Here is a 23324-nt window from a genome sequence, read left to right as displayed (position 1 = left end):
CCCTGCCAGGTTTGAGGTTGGCAAAAAGATCATGGAGCCTGTTATTGCTGCAAAGCACTAGGCTCTTGTGAACTGCTTTCAGGAGCTGGGAGTCAGGAGCAGATCAGCAATAAAACACCGTGTCAGCCAAGTTAATTCTTTATTCAAAGGAACCAAAACAGCTCAGGCCTCGTGGTCACAGCAGCTCTTCCCAGTAGATCTTGCCCCAATGGGGCAGTTGCGAGGATTGAAGATCCCCACCTAAGACTCCTCACCTGGGTCCTTCCCCGCCAACCTGTAGAAGCCATGCTTGTTCTCCTTGGGCAAGACTTGTTCTTCTATATACTTATATATATTTTTAAGTATTTTCATGAGTTTTCCTAGAAAAAAACCCTTAAACTAATGGGCTTTTGGTTTCCAGGCTGCCCTCTGGATCCCTTTTTAAAAATTGGTGTTAAACTTGCCTAATAATAATAATAATAATAAATTTATTATTTATACCAAGAAGGCCCTCTGCCTGGTTCCCTGTAACCTCACTTCTCGCAGTGAAGGAATTCCAGAAGGCCCTTGGAGCTGGACCTCAGTGTCTGGGATGAATGATGGGGGTGGAGATGCTCCTTCAGATATACTGTGCTGAGGGCTTTAAAAGTCAGCACCAACACTTTTAATTGTGCTCAGAAACGTACTGGAAGCCAATGTAGGTCTTCAGGACTGGTGCTATGTGGTCTTGGTGGCCACTCCCAGTCACCAGTCTAGCTGCTGCATTCTGGATTAGTTGTAGTTTCCGGGTCACCTTCAAAGGTAGCTCCACGCAGAGAGCATTGCAGTAGTCCAAATAACGTAACAATAACATCAGATGACATTGTAACATAAGAGGGAACAATTTTAACTATTCTCATGAATGTGTGAGTTATTTCAGGCTCAATATTTGGGCATCAAGTTAGAAAAAAAGGAAAGAGGCAAGACAAAGGAAGGAAGGCCAAAGAAAACTAAGATTGATGCCTATCTATAGTTACCAAGCAAATGAGAGTAAGCTCTCCAGATGCAGGTGAGGGCCTCCTCCTTCTCCTTGCAGATTGTGTCCATCAGCCACACATTTTGAGGTGATTTTGGCAATTCTCAGTCAGAAAGCCTCTCTTACCTATGTGTCAAGTCACCACTTAAACAGACAAAGGTCACAGCCGGTTACAGTGGTACCTTGGGTTAAGAACTTACCGTATTTTTCGCTCTATAACACGCACCCAACCGTAACACGCACATAGATTTTAGAGGAGGAAAACAAGAAAAAAAATATTCTAGACGGAACAGCGGATGTATGATTTTTGTGGTTCATGCTGTGGCCACAGACATGTGATCTGACGGTGAGTTTGGGGTAGCCCAATGCAAAAATCCTGAGGATCCTGCTTTGTAACCACGTTTTAAGTGGGGAGGGAAGGAAAAGCACTCAAGGGACAAGGAACACGCGTGGGGTGGGTGGAGAAGGATGCTGTTAATAATGCAGAAGAGGGGTATAAGAGGAGAAGGCTCCTCTCCTCTCCTGCTTTGCTCCTTTAAAGCAAGCGGGCTCTCTGTCCCTCTCTCCTCCCCACTCAGCGGTTCTTCTCCCGCTTTGCTGTTTCAAAGCAAGCCACGGAGGAGGGAAGGAAGGGGGACCATGGATCCTCTGCTCACGACTGCAGCAGATCCCCCCGCCATCTGTACGCATTCGCTCCATAACACGCACAGACATTTCCCCTTACTTTCTAGGAGGAAAAAAGTGAGTGTTATGGTGCAAAAAATACGGTAATTTGTTCCAGAGGTCCGTTCTTAACCCGAAACTGTTCTTAACCTGAGGTACCACTTTAGCTAATGGGGCCTCCCGCCGCCACCACGCGATTTCTTTTCTCATCCTGAAGCAAAGTTCTTAACCTGAGGTACTATTTCTGGGTTAGCGGAGTCTGTAACCTGAAGCGTCTGTATCCCGAGGTACCACTGTACTTCTCTTTGCACACAGTGACACAATTTTTCATTTTGTGTGCAGAACTGATCCCAGGGTCTCCTCTCCTAAAACGTCCTTTGCTCCACTTTCCACACTAGACTGTGAGTGGCTAGTTCTGGCCATTCATAATCAGGGTCAGGACAAACTCCTGACTAGTTACCCAGTGTTATGATGCTAAATCACCTTGTTTTATGTGTCTAACGCTCCAGATGTTGCTGCTAGATTCCAACTGCCCTCCTCCCCTGCTCCATGACATCTGACATCCTGGATCTGCTGTCTAGGTGTGGGATGGTTTACTTTAGCAGAGTTAAAAAATCCCCTTTATAAGTTTATGCAGCGATCAGCTTGTTGCTGACTCATCTGAGTTCTACTACTAAAAATTCCTTCCTGGTTAAAAATCTCTTTGAATCCCTTTTAAAGAATATACACACGAATCTGATTCATGTTAATATAAAACTATTTTACTCTCAGATTCATTCAGGTTTACAGAACTGTACCTGAAGGCAGGCTTAGGTTACATAACAAGCAAATAAACTATACCAGAGGGAAGTTGGTCCTGAGGTGACTGCAACTGAGCAGTTATTTTTCAAAACTACCAGCAACGGACAAACTGGTTGTCGCAGCAACCGGTTAGAACATGGAGGCCGTTAGTCCTCTATCAGAATGTTGCACTTGACTGCACCTTTACATCCCCCAGATAGGAGTTGGGGGTTGAGAAACCAATTCAAGATGCTGGAAATGCACCCGAAGGAGGGAATACTTAAGGGTGCGGGTGTGGGCCCTGCAGAGGTGGGGTGTGTATTTTAGGGCTGAGTGAGCTCCTAGAAATTCCTAGTTGTGGGTGGTGAAATTGGGGGCAGGGGGAGGATTTTACTGATTTTGGGGGGGTGGGGAGGTGGTAATTCTCCTGCCATTTGGATGGAGACAAATGGAAAAAATCAGAAAATTAACCAGAACACTCCCTGGGAGCATGGGATTTATGAAGGTCAAAAAACCAAGAAGCATCTTTAAAAACTGCCCGTGGGGTGGAGGGAAGAACAAGGCTTCAGAATGTCTCCCCTCTTCTCCGCTTACCTTACCTTCTGTGGCAGGAGGGGAGGCAGGAGACCATTCTCTGGGCTTTCAACTGAGCCAAAGATAGATGTCCAAAGGAGACAGATGTTTCCGATGCCAACTGATCCAAAAAAAGACAGTTCTCTGAAGCAGACAGACATCTGCAGTGTCAACTGATCTGAAGGAGACAGTTGAATGAGCTTTTAACTGATCTCAGGATCCTTTCAAACAACTCACCGGGTTTCCTGGGAAACAAAACATTCTGCAGCCCATTGTGAAGTCAGATCTTGGCCAAGACCTCACCCAATGGACTGGGGGCTCCCTCTCTCTCCATCTCAGGCCCATGTCAACACTTGGTATCCTCATGCAACTTCCAACTTCTACACCTTCTCTCTCCACCTGGCTACTCAGCACCTCTAGGCAGCTTCCAAAAACACATTTGTACTCTCAGGGGGTCTTCCTTGGTGCTTTATTTTCACTTGAAAACTCCACATTTCCTCCAAGGAACTCAAGGTGATATACATGGTGTGCTTTCCCTGTCCAAATTATCCTCGCAATAACCCTCTGAGGTAAGCTAGGCTGCCTCCAATACTGGAAGGAGTATGAGGCTATGGTGGCTTTGAATGATGCCCCCACACCCTGGGGTGGGGAATGAGAGCTGGGGATTTCACCCTGAGGGAGCCCCAACCCCACTATTCAAAATGGTATCACAGAACTTTAAATGTGTAGCATGGATACGGCCAAAGTTTAACAATACAAAAGTAAGACAAGCAGAAACAGAAGTTACCTCAGACCCAGATCAACAGCAACACAAACAGACTTACAATGCTGAATCCCCCTTGAAAAGGAAATATAGCCCCTCGTTTACCAAATATTAAACTGAAACATTAAAAAAGAAATTAATCTGGAAAAAGTGATCTAAAACCAAAAAATGGATAAAAGCATAAAAGGAACTTACAATTTTCAACCTCCCTGGCAAGACACAGAACACTTTCTTTCACAGGGGTCATTCCATGCCAAATCACCTGATTTTAATACTCAACCGTGCTCTCACATCTCAGATTTTGTTCAAAATTTTTGTGTGTGTACATACCGATGAGATAACCTCAAATTATTTTTTTAATATTTTTTGGTCCAAAATTGGGCGCAGGAGAATTTTTTTAAAAAAATGATTTTTGCACAATTTAGGCAAATGCCATTTCTGTGTCAGTTTAGAAAAAAAACACTCCTGTTTCACTTATTTTGGTATCAAAATAAAACTATTTTTTGTCTCTTTCAAAATAAGGTATAAAAATGGTATTAAGTGCCACAGAAAAGGGTCACCAACTATTCAAAGTGAATTTTAGTCATTTTCTACCGTGGTTGGTTTGATAAGCCATAGCACGCAAACCTAAACTAGGACATGTATCATACTTTTTTTGTAGAATGGGCTAACCATATACTTGTTATGTTTTAAAAATAAGAAGGGGTTCTTTGTGGTTATAAAATATTTTTAAAAGTAAGTTTTATTAATTAATAAAAACAAAATACGTATCAGAACCCTTGTTCATTTTATTGTGTAAAACACTTCTGCTAAACACCTGTGTAGAGGAAACGGATGCTAAAGTTCAGTTCATGCATCCACCAAGTCGTTCACCAACATATTTTTGGCCAACTAACAATGACTACTGCTGGGTGCCCTATGAAAATGTAATCAGAGAAGTTCCAGTTCCTTCATCATCAACTGTATCAGGAAGGACATATATAAGAGACGATAAGGTCCACAAACAAGTGCAGAAATTGGCAAAAAGTATGATGTAACCTTTCACTACAAAGGTAAGCTAAAAGTGAAATAATAATAATAATACCCCACCCATCTGGTTGGGTTGGGTTTCCCCAGACACTCTGGGTGGCTCCCAACAGAATATTAAAAACACAATGAAACATCAAATATTAAAAACTTCCCTAAACAGGACTGCCTCCAGATGTCTTCTAAAAGTCAGATAGTTGTTTATTTCCTTGACATCTGATGGGAGGGCGTTCCAAAGGGAGGGGCCACTACCGAGAATGCCCTCTGCCTGGTTCCCTGTAACCTCACTTCTCGCAGGGAGGGAACCACCAGAAGGCCCTCGGAGCTGGACCTCAGTGTCTGGGCAGTGTCGTCAGGTATACTGGGCCAAGGCCATTTAGGGCTTCAAAGGTTAGCACCAACACTTTGAATTATGCTCAGAAACGTACTGGGAGTCAATGTAGGTCTTTCAGGACCGATGTTATATGGTCTCGGCGGCCACTCCCAGTCACCAGTCTAGCTGCCGCATTCTGGATTAGCTGCAGTTTCTGGGTCACCTTCAAAGGTACCCCCACGTAGACTGCATGGCAGTAGTCCAAGTGGGAGATAACTAGAGCATGCACCACTCTGGTGAGACAGTCCATGGGCAGGTAGGGTCTCAGCCTGCATACCAGATGACTCCCATAACAACACATGCACCGAGAGCTGTGCAACCTGTGGATTGGGGACATGTTCTGCAGGACATGTTCCCTCCCCTGTGCTTTTACAACATCTGTACAGATGAAACTCGAAAAATTAGAATATCGTGGAAAAGTTCATTTATTTCAGTAATGCAGCTTAAAAGGTGAAACCAATATATGACTCATAACATGCAAAGTGAGATATGTCAAGCCTTTATTTGTTATAATTGTGATGATCATGGCATACAGCTGATGAAAACCCTAAATTAACAATCTCAGAAAATTAGAATATTAAATGAAATCAGCAAAACAAGGATTGCAAATAGAGCAATACTGGACCTCTGAGAAGTAGAAGCATGCATATGTAATCAGTGCTTGGTTTGGGCCCCTTTTGCATCAATTACTGCCTCAATGCGGCGTGGCATGGATGCTATCAGCCTGTGGCACTGCTGAGGTGTTATGGAAGACCAGGATGCTTCAATAGCAGCCTTCAGCTCTTCTGCATTGCTTGGTTTCATGTCTCTCATCTTTCTCTTGGCAATGCCCCATAGATTCTTTAGGGGTTCAGGTCAGGCAAGTTTGCTGGTCAATCAAGCACAGTAATCCCATGGGCATTGAACCAGGTTTTGGTACTTTTGTCAGTGTGGGCAGGTGCCAAGTCCTGCTGGAAAATGAAGTCAGCATCCCCATAAAGCTCGTCTGCGGAAGGAAGCATGAAGTGCTCCAAAATCTCCTGGTAGACGGCTGTGTTGACCCTGGACTTAATGAAGCACAGTGGACCAACACCAGCTGATGACATGGCTCCCCAAATCAACACAGACTGTGGAAACTTCACACTGGACTTCAAGCATCTGGCATTGTGTGCCTCCCCATTCTTCCTCCAGACTCTCGGTCCTTGGTTTCCAAAAGTTGCTCTCATCAAAAAAGAGGACTTGGGACCACTGAGCAACAGACCAGTTCTTTTTTTCTTTAGCCCAGGTAAAATGCTTCTGACGTTGTTTCTTGTTCAGGAGCGGCTTGACAAGAGGAATACGACATTTGAAACCCATCTCCAGGATCCGTCTGTGTGTGGTGGCTCTTGATGCACTAACTCCAGCCTCAATCCACTCCTTGTGAAAGTCCCCAACCCGTTTGAATGGTCTTTTCCTGACAAACTTCTCCAGGCTGTGGTCATCCCTGCTGCTTGTGCACCTTTTTCTTCCACACTTTCCCCTTCCACATAACTTTCCATTAATGTGCTTCGATACATCACTTTGGGAACATCAAACGTCTTCTGCAATTACCTTTTGAGGCTTTCCCTCCTCATGGAGGGTCTCAATGATGGCTTTCTGCACAACTGTCAGGTCAGAAGCCTTCCCCATGATTTTGCTTCCTACTGAACTAGACTGAGAGACCATTTAAAGGCTCAGGAACCCACTGCAGGTGATATGGATTGAATAGCTACTGCACCTTTTCACAATATTCTAATTTTCTGAGATTGTTAATTAGGGGTTTTCATCAGCTGTACGCCATAATCATCACAATTATAACAAATAAAGGCTTGACATATCTCGCTTTGGATGTCATGAGTCTATCTCATATATTAGTTTCACCTTTTAAGTTGAATTACTGAAATAAATGAACTTTTCCACGATACTCTAATTTTTCGAGTTTCACCTGTATATCTTTTCATGCCATAAAGTCTCTCTGCACTGAAGCACAGGGCAGGAAGGGGGCAGGGAAGAGCATCCATCCTTTGCCCATTAGCTGCTCTGCCAACCTGTACTTTCCCCTTTCACTCTCTTTTCACACTTGCCCAGCCAAAGTCTTGTGCCCCAGGCTAGATTTTGACCCTGCATCTCCAATGCCAACAAAAGCCTTAATGGTTCTGTGATGTTCAGATAATCAGGAGTCTGAGGCTTTAATGGCAGGGGAAGCTTGTCCTCTCAGTGACCTGACAGCCCCAAGGACAAATGGGAAGCAACTGTTCATATGCATAAAAATTCCTTTTCCAGGAAAGCTGCTGCAGGGGAGAGCAATGGGAGAACCGACAGGACTGGTTTGGCCTGGTAGTTGTATTCGTCCAGGGAAAGGATTACCCGGTTTCCTTAAAATTTAAAAATTAAGGGGGGGGGTTAAGAAAAACAACACCTTTTTTATTTTGATCTGGTGCATTAAAAATGCAGGTGAAGGAACTTACTTGGCTCCTCCCATAAGCTGCAGAAATGATGAATAAAGCTATTTTGAAGGCTGTCCATCAGACCAGGTGAGAAGTATCCATGCCACTGTCATGACTCCCTCCACCACAGATACCTGGGACTTCCAAGTGTTCTAGACAGCAATGTGAGATGGGGAAGGGGGGAAATCCATCAGTGTATTTTTTCCACTTAAATGCTTCCACTTTTAGCAATGCACTGAAGGAGCATCTCTACCCCAATTGTTCAGCCCGGACACTGAGGTCCAGCTCCGAGGGCCTTCTGGTGGTTCCCTCACTGGGAGAAGTGAGGTTACAGGGAACCAGGCAGAGGGCCTTCTCAGTAGTGGCACGCACCCTGTGGAACGCCCTACCACCAGATGTCAAGGAAATAAACAACTATCTGACTTTTAGAAGACATCTGAAGGCAGCCCTGTTTAGGGAAGTTTTTAATGCTTGATGTTTTGTCATTTTTTTAATATTCTGTTGGGAGCCGCCCAGAGTGTCTGGGGAAACCCAGCCAGATGGGTGGGGTATAAATGTATTATTATTATTATTATTATTATTATTATTATTATTATTATTCCATGAAATGAATTTGTCATGTTGTTGTCATACCCCGCCTATAGGGCTGGGTTTCCCCAACAACTCTGGGTGGCTCCAAGCACATATAAGAACATAACAAAACATCAAACATTAAAAACTTCCCTGCTTTCAGGTGTCTTCTAAAAGTTGTATAGTTCTTTATCTCCTTGACATCTGATGGCAGGGTGTTCCACAGGAAGGGGAAGGCCCTCTCCCTGGTTCCCTGTAACGTCACCTATAACATGAAATAATAGTAGCAAACCAGTGATATTTTAGGGAGCAGGCTAGCAGGCGGGGCTAATGACAGGAGCCTACACAACACAAAACACTGTTGCTGTATGTAAAAAGGTAAAGGGACCCCTGACCATTAGGTCCAGTCGTGGCCGACTCTGGGGTTGTGGCGCTCATCTCGCTTTACTGGCCGAGGGAGCCAGCGTACAGCTTCCAGGTCATGTGGCCAGCATGACTAAGCCGCTTTTGGCAAACCAGTGCAGCGCACAGAAATGCCGTTTACCTTCCCGCCGGAGCGGAACCTATTTATCTACTTGCACTTTGATGTGCCTTCGAACTGCTAGGTTGGCAGGAGCAGGGACCGAGCAACGGGAGCTCACCCCATCGCGGGGATTCGAACCGCTGACATTCTGATCGGCAAGTCCAGGCTCAGTGGTTTAACCCACAGCGCCACCCGCGTCCCGTTGCTGTATGTAGGTTTTATTTTATTTGTTTTTTCTCTTATATTTTGGAAATGTACATCCAGGTTTTTTTTTTCTTTAGTTTTTTTTGGGGGGGGCCCAAGAGAGTGGGACCCTAAGCTATAGCTTGTTTAGCTTATACGTAAATCCAGCACTGGGGTTGTGGGTGGTTTTTCTTCTTTGCATTAAACGTTTCTCCAGCATGCTGCAGCCTCCCCACCTGCCAGTGCTTCCTGATCTCAAAATCATAGAATCTTAGAGTTGGAAGGGACCCCAAGGGTCATCTAGCTCAACCCCCTGCAATGCAGGAATCTCAGCTAAAGCATCCATGACAGATGGCCACCCAACCTCTGCTTAAAAACCTCCAAGGAAGAAGAGTCCACCACCTTTCGTGGGAGTCTGTTCCACTGCTCCAGTTACAGATAGGTAGCCGTGTTGGTCTGCCATAGTCAAAACAAAAAAAAATTTTTTCCTTCCAGTAGCACCTTAAAGACCAACTAAGTTAGTTCTTGGTATGAGCTTTCGTGTGCATGCACACTTCTTCAGATACTTCTTCAGATTGGTATCTGAAGAAGTGTGCATGCACACGAAAGCTCATACCAAGAACTAACTTAGTTGGTCTTTAAGGTGCTACTGGAAGGAAAAAAAAAATTTTTTTTTTGTTCCACTGCTGAACAGCTCTTAATGTCAGAACGTTTTTTTCAAATGATTAGTTAGAATCTCCTTTCTTGTAACTTGAAACCAGGAGATTCTTCAGTCAAGATTCCTGCATTGCAGAGGGTTGGACTAGATGACCTTTGGGTTCCCTTCTAACTCTACAGTTTTATGATTCTGTATGCAGTTTTACTTATTTGGTATTTATCTATCAATCGCCTCTCTATCTATCCATCTATACAGAGGAGCATAGGGAACAAAATAGTAAAAGGTGGAGTTAAATGGCAATAAAAGTGGAAACAATGTGATAATTAAATTAAAACCCATCAGTTAGTGGTGATACTATCATCATCATGACTAACAGTGCAATTCTTCGTATGTCTACTCAGAAGTAAGGGGTGGTATTCAACTAAATTCTAGCCAAACTAGACCCATTCACATTAAATTAGCCATGTTCATTCATGTCAATAGGTCTACTCTGAGTATAACGTAAGTAGGCTACAACACACTAATTTCATCATGCTGTTGCATGCGTTTGCTTGGAACAGTAATACACAAAAAGCTGATTCCATTAGATTTGGCTAATGTTGCCTCTATTCAACTTGCCTAATTTGAGTTCTGATTGGTGTCCATTAATTACTTGAAAGAGCATCTCCACCTCCATCATCCAGCCCGGACACTAAGGACCTCCTCTGAGGGTTTTCTGGCAGTTCCCTCACTGTGAGAACAAGTTTCTAGAGACTAGAGTATGAGTCTTTGTAAATTGTGTTTCTAAAGGAACTTTTGTTATTGCCAAATGCCAATGTGTTTGCATTATTAAGTTTGTTATGAATAAAAAATCATTTTAAATTAGAGCTTAATAATTATTTCACTATTAATATATTTCTTCTTAATTGTATTTCACTATTAATATACTTCTTAATTGTATTTCAGTTCAACAATTACTTTGATAAAATACATATTTTGTTATGTGCAAATGGCATTAGATACCTATTAGGTCCATAAATTACCATGTAGCATATATTCAACACACACAAAAAAACAGCAACAATTTGTTGTTGACAAAGGACAGCTGGATATATAAAGGGCCTCATTACCTTCAATAGCTTAGGGCCTCATCAAACCTAAATCCGGCCCTGAACAACCCATTTGCAAGTATAATACAAGATCAATCTCAAATTCTGAAGCAGCCTGTGAAACAGTCAGAAAAATTGGATACTCTTCCACAGGTGGAGAAAACCCTGGAGAAACTGGAGAGCAGGCTTTGGTGGACACTAGATCAGACCAAAGGTCCTACATTCTTACAGTGACCAGCTAGATGCCAAAGGGGAACTCTTTAAGTTTGCTGCAGTAAAACAAACCACAAACCCTGGTTTGGAAGCCATACATGGTTTGCCTGAGTTGTTTCTTCCATGCAAGGAGCAACTAGCCCAGATAAGGAAGTTCATGGGAAACTATTAGCAGATTGAGGTTGAATCCTGACAAGACAGAAGTACTGTTTTGGGGGGACAGAGGGCGGGCGGGTGTGGAGGACTCCCTGGTCCTGAATGGGGTATCTGTGCCCCTGAAGGACCAGGTGCGCAGCCTGGGAGTCATTTTGGGCTCACAGCTGTCCATGGAGGCGCAGGTTAATTCTTTGTCCAGGGCGGCTGTCTACCAGCTCCATCTGGTACGCAGGCTGAGACCCTACCTGCCCACAGACTGTCTCTCCAGAGTGGTGCATGCTCTAGTTATCTCTGGCTTGTACTACTGCAATGCACTCTATGTGGGGCTACCTTTGAAGGCGACCCGGAAACTACAATTAATCCAGAATGCGGCAGCTAGACTGGTGACTGGGAGTGGCCGCCGGGACCACATAACACCGGTCCTGAGAGATCTGCATTGGCTCCGAGTACGTTTCCGAGCACAATTCAAAGTGTTGGTGCTGGCCTTTAAAGCCCTAAACAGCCTCAGTCCTGTATACCTGAAGGAGCATCTCCACCCCCATCGTTCAGCCACAACACTGAGATCCAGCACTGAGGGCCTTCTGGCAGTTCCCTCATTGCGAGAAGTGAGGTTACAGGGAACCAGACAGAGAGCCTTCTCGGTAGTGGCGCCCACCCTGTGGAACGCCCTCCCTTCAGATGTGAAGGAAATAAGCAGCTATCTTCTCTTTAAAAGACATCTGAAGGCAGCCCTGTTTAGGGAAGTTTTTAATATTTAATGCTGTATTGTTTTTAACACTTGATTGGAAGCCGCCCAGGGTGGCTGGGGAAACTCAGCCAGATGGGCGGGGTATAAATAATAAAGTATGATGATGATGATGATGATGATGATGATGATGATGATGATGAAAGAAAGGTCACTATTACGATTCCTAGATTGCCATTGGGAATGTGCTGTGGCTGAGCCTTGAATGAATGACTAACGCATTCATCCATTGACCATAGCGGGAAGTGACTGAGCAGAATCAACCAGATTAAGTGCAGCCTGGCTCTGGGTGCCGAACCAAGGGGGCGCTGCAGGGCTCTGCAATGTTGACACAGTGCATGTGCAGACCACAAAGCAAGATGTCTGGGGTGGGGGGCAAAATATGACCTCGCACAGGGTGCCGCTGAAATCTGGAAGACCAAAGTCCGCCTCTGGGATGAGCCTTTCACAAACTTGCTCTTCCACCCACCCTTCTTCTGCCCTCCAGGACAACCCAGTTCAGCCTCCTACATTCCACTCCACATGGAAATTACAGGGGGTTGGACTAGATGACCCTTGGGTCCCAACTCTACAATTCTATGGTTTTAACAATCACGGGCAACCTTGCATTTGTGTTGCCCATAAGGAAACTAACCAGAGCTCAAGGGTCAACTGAAGGTGGTGGGAGGCAGATTTTCGCCTCTCCCTGGAGCTCCTCCCCTGTGCCTTGACTCTTTTAATTGGAAGCAGGTGGTGGCAGTGAGGTGGTGAGGGCTCAAATCTTCATGCTACATTTAAAAGTTCCTTGCTTGAAGAGAGAGAGAGAAAATTCCAATAAAATGTGTGTGTTAAAAATCCTCTCTCCCCATGGAACTTTGCCCAGTCCCCACACACCACTAGGAGCTGCCGCATTAAAATACCCATCCAGATATAATAACTTTATAGCTTTATGCACCTTTTGGTGCTTATTGACCCCTCTGAGAAGCAATTCCCATTTTAGAGACAAGGAGCTGTGGCTGGGAAAGCAAGGGCTTCCTCAAGAAGTCCTTCCTCAGGGTCACAGATGAGCTGAGGGTTTAATCAGCTCTTCTGCAGCCTAAGCACCACCTGTGGGTATCAGAAGGTCTCGCAGGCATGCTGCAGATCCTCTGCTTGGCCTCCTCTGAATTCAGCGGGCTTACTTCTGAGTAAACATACGGAAGATAAAGGAGCCTAGATACCAAGCCTGTCATCACATCTTTTTAGCACTTTTCCACCATCCCGGTTTCGGTGCCAACCCAATCTTAGCAACAACCACAAGGGCTGTTTGGTAATGACTTGGCCTTTGCTTTGCATCCCTCAAATGTGCTTTATTTTGGCAATAGTTACTATAAAGCTTAGTACAGTGGTACCTCAGGTTAAGTACTTAATTCGTTCTGGAGGTCTGTTCTTAACCTGAAACTGTTCTTAACCTGAAGCATCACTTTAGCTAAGGGGGCCTCCTGCTGCCGCGCCGCCGGAGCACGATTTCTGTTCTCATCCTGAAGCAAAGTTCTTAACCTGAAGCACTATTTCTGGGTTAGCGGAGTCTGTAACCTGAAGCGTATGTAACCCGAGGTACCACTGTATTTATCTATAAAGCATAGTATTTATATAGCACTTTCTTTGGTGACTTGCGTTCAAAGAAATAAGAACTGGCCTGCCAGCCGTATGCCTCTGGAAAATTAAAGGAAAGGTGTGAAACTAACGGCATTTCCCCATTGATTGTTCCCAGCACCTGATCCTTAGAGATATACTGCCCCTATACATGGAGGCTCCCTTCAGCTCTCTTGGCTTAGGTTCCTAGCTGTTGATCAACTGATCTTCCCTGGATTAATCTGCCCCCAGAATATCTGCATTAATATAAGAATAATAAACTGCTTTGAGGGTTAAAAACAAACAAGTTGCTGGTTTGTTTATTTCTTATTTTTATTATGTATTTTTTATCTTGTATTTTTATGTTGTGAACTGCCCTTAGATCTACAGATGAAGGACTACTTAATAATAAGGATTTTTTTAAATTTTGTTTCGACTACGGCAGACCAACGCGGCTACCTGCCTGTAACTAATAATAATAATATATTTATATGATGCCCATCGACATACAAAGTTAATAAATAAAATACTGAATAAATTGACATTCAATGCCCTTTTTTAAATGTGTTGGGGAGGGAGGGGGTTTATTGGGTCGTTTTTGCTTTTATTTCTCTTATATATTTCCTGTTTCTAGGGTGTGGTTTTATGTTTGCAACCGCCCTGAGACCTGCGGGTCTAGGGCAGTATACAAATTTTATAGATAAATAATAATAATAATATAATAATAAATATTTAAAAGTTAGGAAATAATAATAATAACAATAAATACAATTTTATTTATATCCCGCCCTCCCCAGCAATAAATTGCGAACGAGGGTCTCCATCCTCCGATCTCCCGCCCCTCCCTCCTGCCCCGCCCAGCAAATTGGACCCCCTTTTAACATGATAATGACTGGGGAAGTCCTGCCTGCAGCCCATAAAAGATCCCCCAGGAGATCGCGCTCGCTTCGGTGATCCAGCCACGCTTCCGAAGGGTCCCGCCGGCTCCTCCATTCATGAGCATCCCACTGGCCCTCAATGCCTCTTACCGGGTCTACCCTGCAGGGGTGGTGGCCCCCGCTGACATGGGCTACGACGGTTACTACTGGCCCTCCGTGAAGGAGGAGATGGAGCCGGGGAGCTGCTCCGGGGGGTTCCCGGCCCCCGAGGCTGTTAACGGCCCGGAAGGGAAGGCCCCCAGCAATAACCCAGGTAAGCGGATCTCCTAGGAAAACGCGCAAAGGAGGTTGCAGCCCTCTTTGCTGAAGTCTCTTAAAGTCACTTCACCCGGGAAAGCTGACTCCATTGCACCAGGGTTCCCCCAAACATGGGTCTCTAGCTGTTCTTGGGGTACAGTTCCCATCATCCCTGACCACCGGTCCTGCTAGCTAGGGAGGAGGGGACTTGTAGTCCCAAAAACAGCTGGAGACTCAAGTTTGGGGACCCCTGCATTTACTGTACAGAAAATCCCTTTCTCAGTTAAGCAAGCATTGGGAGCTTCTTGCAGCGAATGCAAAGCTTGGAATTCGCAAACTGTGAAGCAGAAAAATATACAGAACCCTTTTAAATGCAAAAGTTGGGCATTTCCTCCCTCGCTTGGTTTTAATGCACCTAGGCGGGGTTGCTTGTTCGGAAGTCGCTTGGGGCTGCCTTGGGCAAGATAAAGCGACTAACAAGTTTAGTAAGTAATAATAATGATGATAATTTCGATGGGGGTCCTTTAACCGAATTTGGATTGTGGCCTTTTCCATGATAGGCTTGAGTGGTGTGCACGGCAGTAGGGCGTAGTGGGTAGAGGGGGTTGAACCCGGGAGACCGGCGTTGAAAGGCTCGCTTAGCCATGAAGCTCTGGGTTTCATCCCCGGACTCTCTGCCTACTGCACAGGGTTGTTTTGAAGGATAAAATGGGGAGGTTGGGGGGGTGGGAAGCCATGTGCACCACCTAGAACGCTTTGGAGGAAAGCCAGAATAGAAACGCAGTAGATAAAGAAATAGGAATGTTTCCTAGGGAGCCCATTTTGCTGACTGCGCAGGGAGCAGGTTGCAGGTGCGCAGCCGGATCCTATGCAAAGTTAGGTGCGCGGCGCCTAATTGGGCTAAAAAAGTTATGGATCTGGATTTCCACGCCAGCGCAAAAGCCCAGCCCCTGGTGGAGAGGAGGTATTCAAGGAACAATTGCCTGGGTTTGAAACTGCCCCTTAACTAGGGAGCAAAACAGGGTCAGTGTTAGGAGTTGCTGCCTAGCCAAAGAAACCGCTTTCTGGACTGAGAAGAATGCGCTCACATCAGCACCACATTTAAAACGCAGGGCTTTTTCCTTCTCCCCGCCCCAAGGCTACCCTTATCTCTTAACCTGGATTATTACTGGGCACAAATTGCTCAGTTTCCAACATTTTGCGGACTCGAAATGTGAGCGCGATCTGGGTGTCAACTCGTTAATCCTACCCTTCCCTCTTGTCATGAACGTGAATTTTGCCGAAGCATTTTGCAAGCCAGTGACATACCAAACAGTGTTTTGCAGAGTCATTTAAGGATTGTCTTAAGCAAGAATTAAAGCATTGCTTACATTTAGTTCATTAGTGTTCTGCAGTCTAGTGATGCTAATGATAACTGTTAATTGATGGGCGTGGTCTGTTGGTCCTGGAGATGAGAAATGCAATCCTAGCAATGTTTACTCAGGTGTAAGTGCTAGTTAATTTACCTGGGCTTAGTCCCATGTTGGTGGAGTTAGGATTTGCAGCCTATTGAAGGTTTCCTTTTATGTTTCTATGTTCAGAGTGTGCAAACTTTCAAATATCACAGGAGGTCTGAGAAGTAGATACAGTTTGATCTTGCCTGATGCAAGGGTTCTGTATAGAAAGTTTGTGTACTGTTTTATAAAACTTATTTATCAAACACTTTTTGCATTCTGGCTTTTTAGGCCCCTTTCTGCCCTATTTATCCTTTGCATACTGTCTCTGCTTGATTCCTAGATCTCTCCCCGAGGTCTTCCAGCTCTGGGATATTCACTTATTATACACCAGATTCTGCAACCAGCCCCAACAAGCCGCCCCCCTCCCCAGATCTGACTTCTACTCCCCAGCGGTGCAAGGAGGAAAGTAAAGGAGGCAAGAAGAGCAAGAACCGCACGGCTTTCTCTCAAAGGCAGCTGCAGGTCTTGCACCACAGATTCCAGATGCAGAAATATCTCAGTCCACAACAGATCCGAGAACTGGCCTCTGCCTTGGGACTCACCTACAAACAAGTAAGTGTTTTGCTGAAGCAGGGCAGGGTCAGGCCGGGAGACCTTTGGCCAGAATTTTTTAAAGATTTGCTCTTGTTGCACTTGACTTCCAGTCAAGTCAGAATTCCAGTTGTCAGAATTCCAGTTGTTCTAACTGGTGGCGGCTCTTGCTTAAGCTGTCCTGCAGAACAGTACCTTTTCTGTCTTGAGATCCACCTTTAATATTTGTCTGCCACACAGGAGGCACTTCTGACGGTGTGTGCCTTGATTATTTGAGCCTTCCTTCTTTCTCTCCTTCTACAGCTTTCTTTCTTACATAGCTTGCTTTATTCTTTCTTGGTGGCATGCAGAATTGTATTTGTTTGCTTGTGCTTTAACTGCCATGGCTTCTCTGAGCTTCCCTGGGAGTTCTAGTTTGGTGCTGGTGGTGAGATTTCCATAAGACATCTACAAGTTTGAACTGCAACAAAATGCTGCAGTGCGGGGTTATCTTAATTAATCATTTAATCTTTTGCTTCCCCATCGCAACACACTAGTCAAAATTCCATGGCACACTTTCAGTTCTCATTAGGCTGTTTTTGAGGTCCTTCCTATTTTATGCACTGTGACTTTGCAGTTTGTTTGTTTTCTGATATTTAATTTTATTGGGTACTATTATTCTAATGGGTTATTGAATATTACATCTGATGCAAGTTGTTTATTTTAAAGTTATGTTTTTGTTATGACATTTTTGTATTGGGTCAAATTGTTATAAGGTGTGCAATCTTTGTTTCTTCTGCTTGTATACCGTCTTGTGTATAGTAATATAGAAAAGCGGTATACAAATTAAAAATGAAATGAAATTGCATGCAAGTAGTGCCAATTTGGTAACAAATCTCCACCTGCACATTGAAATGGAGGGAATGGCCGACTCTGCTCACCTGCACAGAACTCCCGGAGATCTCTTGAGAAGGAATGCCAAGTTCATTCTAAGCCTGTTGAATAAACATGCTCATTGGGTGAGCTTTTTTGCCTTCATGGCTGACAACATAAAGATCTGAGTGTGTGTTTTGTGAGTGGTGCAAATACACCTTTGCATGGATTGACTATGGATGAAGGAAGTTGCTTATCTTGTACTGTGTATTTCAGATAAAAACCTGGTTTCAGAATCAGCGGATGAAATTTAAACGAACCCAGAAGGAAGCTGTGTGGATGAGAAGAGGAATATGCCAACCTCAGGTAATAAGGCGGCCCATCTGATGGAGCAGAACTTCTCCAGCTTCTGACTCATTAAGATGCTCCAGTGTGTTGCCTTTATAGTAGGGCCTGGCCCACAACATGAGCAAAGGGTTGTAGATTCAATCCTTGGCATCTCTAGTAGGGCTGGGGAAAATCCCTGTGAAATCCTGAAAGTGCTGCTACCAAGTAGTCTAGACGATGACTGATACTGAAATCCTTAGGTCATCTATCTATATAAGGCAGCTCCTTATGGTTTTGTCCCCAAATAAATAGGGCTTTCTAAATCCAACCTAGAACCATAGAATTGTAGAGTTGAAAGGGACCACAAGAGTCATCTAGCCTAACCGCCTGCAAGTCGAGAACCTTTTGCCAAACTTGGGGTTTCAACCCACAACCCTGAGATTAAGAGTCCCAAGCTGTACAGACTGAACTATCCCAGCTTGAACCAAACCTCCATTTCTAAGCGTGGGGAGAGAGGACACAGGCACTTTTCCCCCCTTTCATGTATTGGGTTCTTCACTGACATGGGTGTCAGCATCAACAAACAAGTATAATGTCCCATATGTGTATCTCGCCAAAAAATACAAAGCAGGCCTCAGTATGACAATGGAGCTTTGAAATATTGGTCGAGGGAGCGGGTCCGTTACATAGGGAGGGGCGGTGGCAGATATCCTGACATGGACATGTGATCAAAATAGGGCCCCTCAGCAGCTGTCATGGATGCTTTAGTTGAGATTCCTACATTGCAGGGGTTTGGGCCAGATGGCTCGGGGGGGGGCGCGTCCCTTCCAACTCTTAAGATTCTATGATTCCAGGGCCGGATTGAGGTTTGATGAGGCCCTAATCTACTGAATGCAATGGGGCCCTTTATATGTCCAGCTGTCCTTTGCCAACAACAAATTGTCGCTGTTTTTTTGTGTTGAATATATGCTATATGGTAATTTGTGGACCTAATAGGTATCTAAAGCCATTTGCCCATAACAAAAAATGTATTTTTTCAAAGTAATTGTTAAACTGAAATCCAGAACTGATTAAGTTTGAGAACCAAGGTACCACTGTACAGTGGTAGCTCGGTTTACAAACAGCCTTGTTAACGAACTATTCGGTTTACAAACTCTGCAGAACCGGTAGTGTTCCGGTTTGCAAACTTTACCTCTACAAACAGAAGCCAAACGGTGGAAGGGCACCCTTGCTCCGGCAGCAGGAGGCCTCATTAGGGAAAGTGCACCTGTTTTAAGAACGGATTTGGTTTAAGAATGGACTTCAGGAACGGATTAAGTTCATAAACCGAGGTACCACTGTATATAGAAATGAGCAAGCCAGTGATATTTTAGGGAGAAGGCTAGCAAGTGGGCCCATGACTTACCAGTGTTGCTGTATGTAGGTTTTATTTTATTTGTTTTTTATCTTATATTTTGGAAATGTACATCCATTTTTTTTCTTTAAATTTTTTTGTCGCCCCAAGAGAGTAGGACCCTAAGCTAGAGCTTGTTTATCTTGTATGGCACTGTATGATTCCACGAAAAGGCCTGTTCCTAAAAGTCCAGGAGAGTGAACCGCTCACACCCATCAATTCCTCCTTCGCCCGGGTCACTTGTGGGGGCATGAAAATAACTAAACAAACTGGGAGATTTTAAACCTTAGGCTATCTGTTGGGACTACCCCCACAGTGGCCTCAGACAGACCTGACACATTGTAAAGACATCTTATCTGTCTAGACACACCATTTTTTAATCATTATTTTAATGTGGAGTGTACAGTATATAAGTTTGAAAACAAACACCCTATTCCTTCAGAGCCGGGATAGATGGTCTTATGGAGCGTTTTCAGTTCAGGACAATATTTTAATAGAAAATTTGTACAATTTAATATAAAAAGGTGGGAATTCAGTTAGGGCAAAAGGGTCTGTCTTACAATGAAACATCCTCTGTCATTAACACACAGGGTGGCATCGGGCACACCAATACTGGTCTCCCCCCTCAATCTCCAGATGGGAATGATTTTTGCCTAACTTCTCAAGTTGCCTGAAGGACAGCTGAGATAGCGGAAAATAATTTAATAATAATAAATTTTTACTTGTAGCCCACCCATCTGTCTGGGTTTCCCTAGCCACTCTGGACAGCTCTGAACAGAAAATTAAAAACATTATAAAAAACTTCCCTAAACAGGGCTGCCTTCAGATGTCTTCTAAAAGCCAGATAGTTGTTTATTTCCTTGACATCTGATGGGAGGGCATTCCACAGGGCAGGCACCAATACCGAGAAGGCCCTCTGCCTGGTTCCCTGTAACCTCACTTCTCACAGTGAGGGAACCACCAGAAGGCCCTCAAAGCTGGATCTCTGTGTCCCGGGCTGAACGCTGGGAGTGGAGATGCTCCTTCAGGTATACTGGGCAGAGGCCATTTAGGGCTTTAAAGGTCAGCACCAACACTTTGAATTGCGCTTGGAAACGTACTGGGAGCTATACTGGGATGCAATGTGCTTCTGTAGACAGGTGATGTCTCAATGCTAAGTGTTGCTATTTGGGTATGTGTTGAAACATCACTACTTTTCTCTTTACAGAACGGTTACCTGGACATAAACCCCAGCTATCACCAAGGATACGCCATCAATGATGCTAGGAATATCCATTCATTGGCCAATGCCCACGAGAACTATGCCAGCAATCCCGTCGGCGTCAACAACCAGAACTATAGCAGCGATCACAGCCAGATCTACGGCAGCCCCCAGGGTCTGTGTCCGGTTGTGGGGGAAGGAGAGGATGGAGGCTTCTTCGGGAAGGCTGCTGGGCCCTGTTATGGCCAACAGGCACTCGGGTACATCGGCCAGCAAAGGATGAACTTCTGTCATGGTTTCTCTGCAAGCCTGGAGTATGCTGCTGTGAAGATGGAGGGTGGATATCCTTTTCCCAGTGTATCTGCCACTGCTCCAGGCACCTCTGTCCTGCAACATTATCAGACAGACCCTCTTGCAAACCCAAGGACACCAGAGCAGCTCTAATTCCCAGACTTTAGGTTCTCTCCCTGCCACCCAGGGTCTCATTCTTTTATTGCTTTCTCTTCAGATTCTCTTGCTTCAAATAGGAGTCTCACTCCTATCTTCCCACCTCCTTCACTGGCATCTGTGAGGGATCTTGGCACTTGGAAAAAAACAAAACAGAAAATGGGCAGGTTTATTGTTGTCTTCTGACTCGGGGGGCTGTGTGTGTGTGTGTGTGTGTGTGTGTGTGTGTGTGTGTTGCATGTGCAGCTCTGAACTTGGCTTTCATCAGTTCATCCTGGCTGGCTCCAGGAAAAGGCACTCGATGTGTGTGGAAAACCATGTTCACGAAGAGGAATCTGCAAATGTTAGAATTAACCGTGCTCCCATCTCCCCTTGGCTGCCTGCTGTGTCACTTCCTCAAGAGCTCAAAATTTGGCTGCCCCTCCCCAACCCAATATGAAGGCAGCTTCGACTCTTAAAAAAATGGACTCTTTGTTTCTTTCCCCATTATTCTCTTTGATATTTCATGAAAGATATTGGTTCTTTCCTAACAAGAGAGCATTTACTCTTGCTTCAACTGCCTATCTGTTAAGAGTAGGATGACTTGGGGGTAGAGGACAGAACTTCTGGTTTAAGGTACATCCACTACATGGAAGCAAAGGGGTTGCCTTTCTGACCTATATGACAACCTGCTGCTATTGAACCTGTCCTCTTCTGCATCTCTTCACTTGAGGAGACCTCCAAAACCATAATGGACAGAGCCAGATATAATCAAGGTGAAAAGTGAGGTTTTCTTTATTTTGGCAGGAAACACTGTAGGGGGCTCTTCATTTCCCCTTGCACCACAAATCTTCAGGCAATAGCAAGGGATGACCTCTGCGGGTTCTCTCTGATCAGTCCTGGAAGGACTGCATAAACAATCCCACAGCAACCCTCTAGCCAAAGGCTCTCTTAGGTAGGGCTTGGTTGCTGATGGCCAACCTGGAACTTAGTATTACATGCCCCCCCAATTTTATTATAAAATATTTCATTCACCAATATGACAAGACCTATCGTCATAGGGGATCTACTGTAGCTGCCAGAAAAGATGGCGGCTTGTGTGCTTTTTTAATATGACACTGCAGGACACTGTTGATTTATTCTCTGGCTAGCCTTGCTTTTTAAGTCTTACTATGTAGTGATTACTGGAAGGGGGAGGAAACTTCTGCCTCCTATCCGGCCGTACTGTGGACCTACCTGCTTAGCAGCTGCCTAACTGCCTAGATTAGATTTTCTTTTGGAATGAGGGGAGAGTTAATGGACTTGCCAAATGTTTTTAGTGTTTCATATTCTCGTGGTTCATGTGTTTGCATACAGAACACACCTGCTTTCTAGTTAACATAGAGTGTTTACTATATTGCTGTCTCATTTTTAATCTGCACAAGGCATTGGTGTTATGATTGGTTAGTAAAAGTGCATCCTGATAACCGTGTTTCTGTTTAGCTTTTTGTTTGTTTGTTTGTTTAAATAAGCCATTGGCAAGTATTTGCACCTGTTATCGTACAAGAACCTTGTGATAAGTACATAACCTTGTTGCCCTAGGAGAAATGTTGTTAGCCAACCAATATTAGTTTTGTTGAGGTTCAGGAAACCCATTTAAGACCCCCAATTAGCCATGATGCCCATAGACTTTCTTTAACTGAAACAGGCTCTTACATTTCCCGATGATTTCATATATTTCTCAGAGCAGCTTGGATTAAGGTTACCTGAGGCTGGAAACTAGTTATCTTCATGCTATTAATAATAATAATAATAATAATAATAATAATAATAATAATAATAATAATGCAGCCTTCACTCACTCATAGAGAATCCTATTGCATCCTTCCCAGTACTGGAGCATTTTGTCTATTGTAAACCACAGAGCCTAGGGCTTGCTGATCAGAAGTTCGGCGGTTCGAATCCCCGCAAGCTCCCGTTGCTCAGTCCCTGCTCCTGCCAACCTAGCAGTTTGAAAGCATGCAGTGCAAGTAGATAAATAGGTACTGCTCAGTCATGCTGGCCACATGACCCAGAAGCTGTACGCTGGCTCCCTGTCAGTAAAGCGAGATGAGCGCCGCAACCCCAGAGTCATCCACGCCTGGAACTAATGGTCAGGGTTCCCTTTACCTTTACTCTGCTACATTTTCCCAAATATTTATGAATGGAAGGGCAAGATATCCCTGCCATGCTGCTTAATTATTTGCAATAGTCTGAAAAGTGAATTATACGCTCCTTTAAAATTACACCTTTGTGTCTATAAACTGTGGTCTAAGCCACTTTTTGAATCCATCTCTACCAAAAGAAGGGAACTCACTTTGAAACTTATAGATGGTTCCTAACACCATGGAAGCTGGCAATGATAAACCCAGGAAACTCAACTAAATGCTGGAGAGGTTGCACCAGTACAGGCACATATATCTACATGTGGTGGGAATGTTTCAAAATTCAACACTTTGACATCAGTCCTACCAGAAATCTTCAAAACCACAAAAAGGTATTAGAAGCAACTCCAGAACTGGCCCTAATATAGACAACAACATGCACTCAAACTACAAAG

General features: G+C 44.4%; 2 protein-coding genes across 2 annotated transcripts in view; one reads left to right on the top strand and one right to left on the bottom strand.

The window, feature by feature from the left end:
* The window catches only part of LOC310752467 (alpha-2-macroglobulin-like protein 1), a 91650-nt gene extending 83940 nt beyond the window's left edge, over positions 1-7710 (bottom strand). The window contains exons 1-2 of the mRNA XM_083592817.1: positions 7638-7710; positions 3032-3188 (exon numbers count right to left, since the gene is read on the bottom strand). Of these exons, the coding sequence (XP_083448943.1) occupies positions 3032-3188; positions 7638-7695 (215 nt within the window). The 5' untranslated portion in view covers positions 7696-7710. The remainder of the gene's footprint in view (positions 1-3031; positions 3189-7637) is intronic.
* Positions 7711-14143: 6433 nt separating this feature from the next.
* On the top strand, positions 14144-22209 carry LOC310752812 (homeobox protein NANOG-like). The gene is made up of 4 exons (XM_083593873.1): positions 14144-14536; positions 16297-16568; positions 17676-17765; positions 20327-22209. The coding sequence occupies exons 1-4, from the start codon at positions 14341-14343 to the stop codon at positions 20762-20764; spliced, it is 996 nt and encodes a 331-aa protein (XP_083449999.1). The 5' UTR covers positions 14144-14340; the 3' UTR covers positions 20765-22209.
* Positions 22210-23324: the final 1115 nt, after the last annotated feature.

The sequence above is a fragment of the Podarcis filfolensis genome, assembly GCF_964270895.1.
Source record: "Podarcis filfolensis genome assembly, chromosome: 17".
Classification (NCBI taxonomy): domain Eukaryota; kingdom Metazoa; phylum Chordata; class Lepidosauria; order Squamata; family Lacertidae; genus Podarcis; species Podarcis filfolensis.
This window is presented reverse-complemented; position numbering and strand designations above follow the sequence as displayed.

Excerpts from the sequence above, each read along its gene's own strand:
- LOC310752812 (XM_083593873.1), top strand. The coding sequence starts at position 14,341 with ATGAGCATCCCACTGGCCCTCAATGCCTCTTACCGGGTCTACCCTGCA. Across the intron at positions 14,537-16,296 it reads GGCCCCCAGCAATAACCCAG|ATCTCTCCCCGAGGTCTTCC; the intron begins GTAAGCGGATCT and ends CTTGATTCCTAG. Across the intron at positions 16,569-17,675 it reads TGGGACTCACCTACAAACAA|ATAAAAACCTGGTTTCAGAA; the intron begins GTAAGTGTTTTG and ends TGTGTATTTCAG.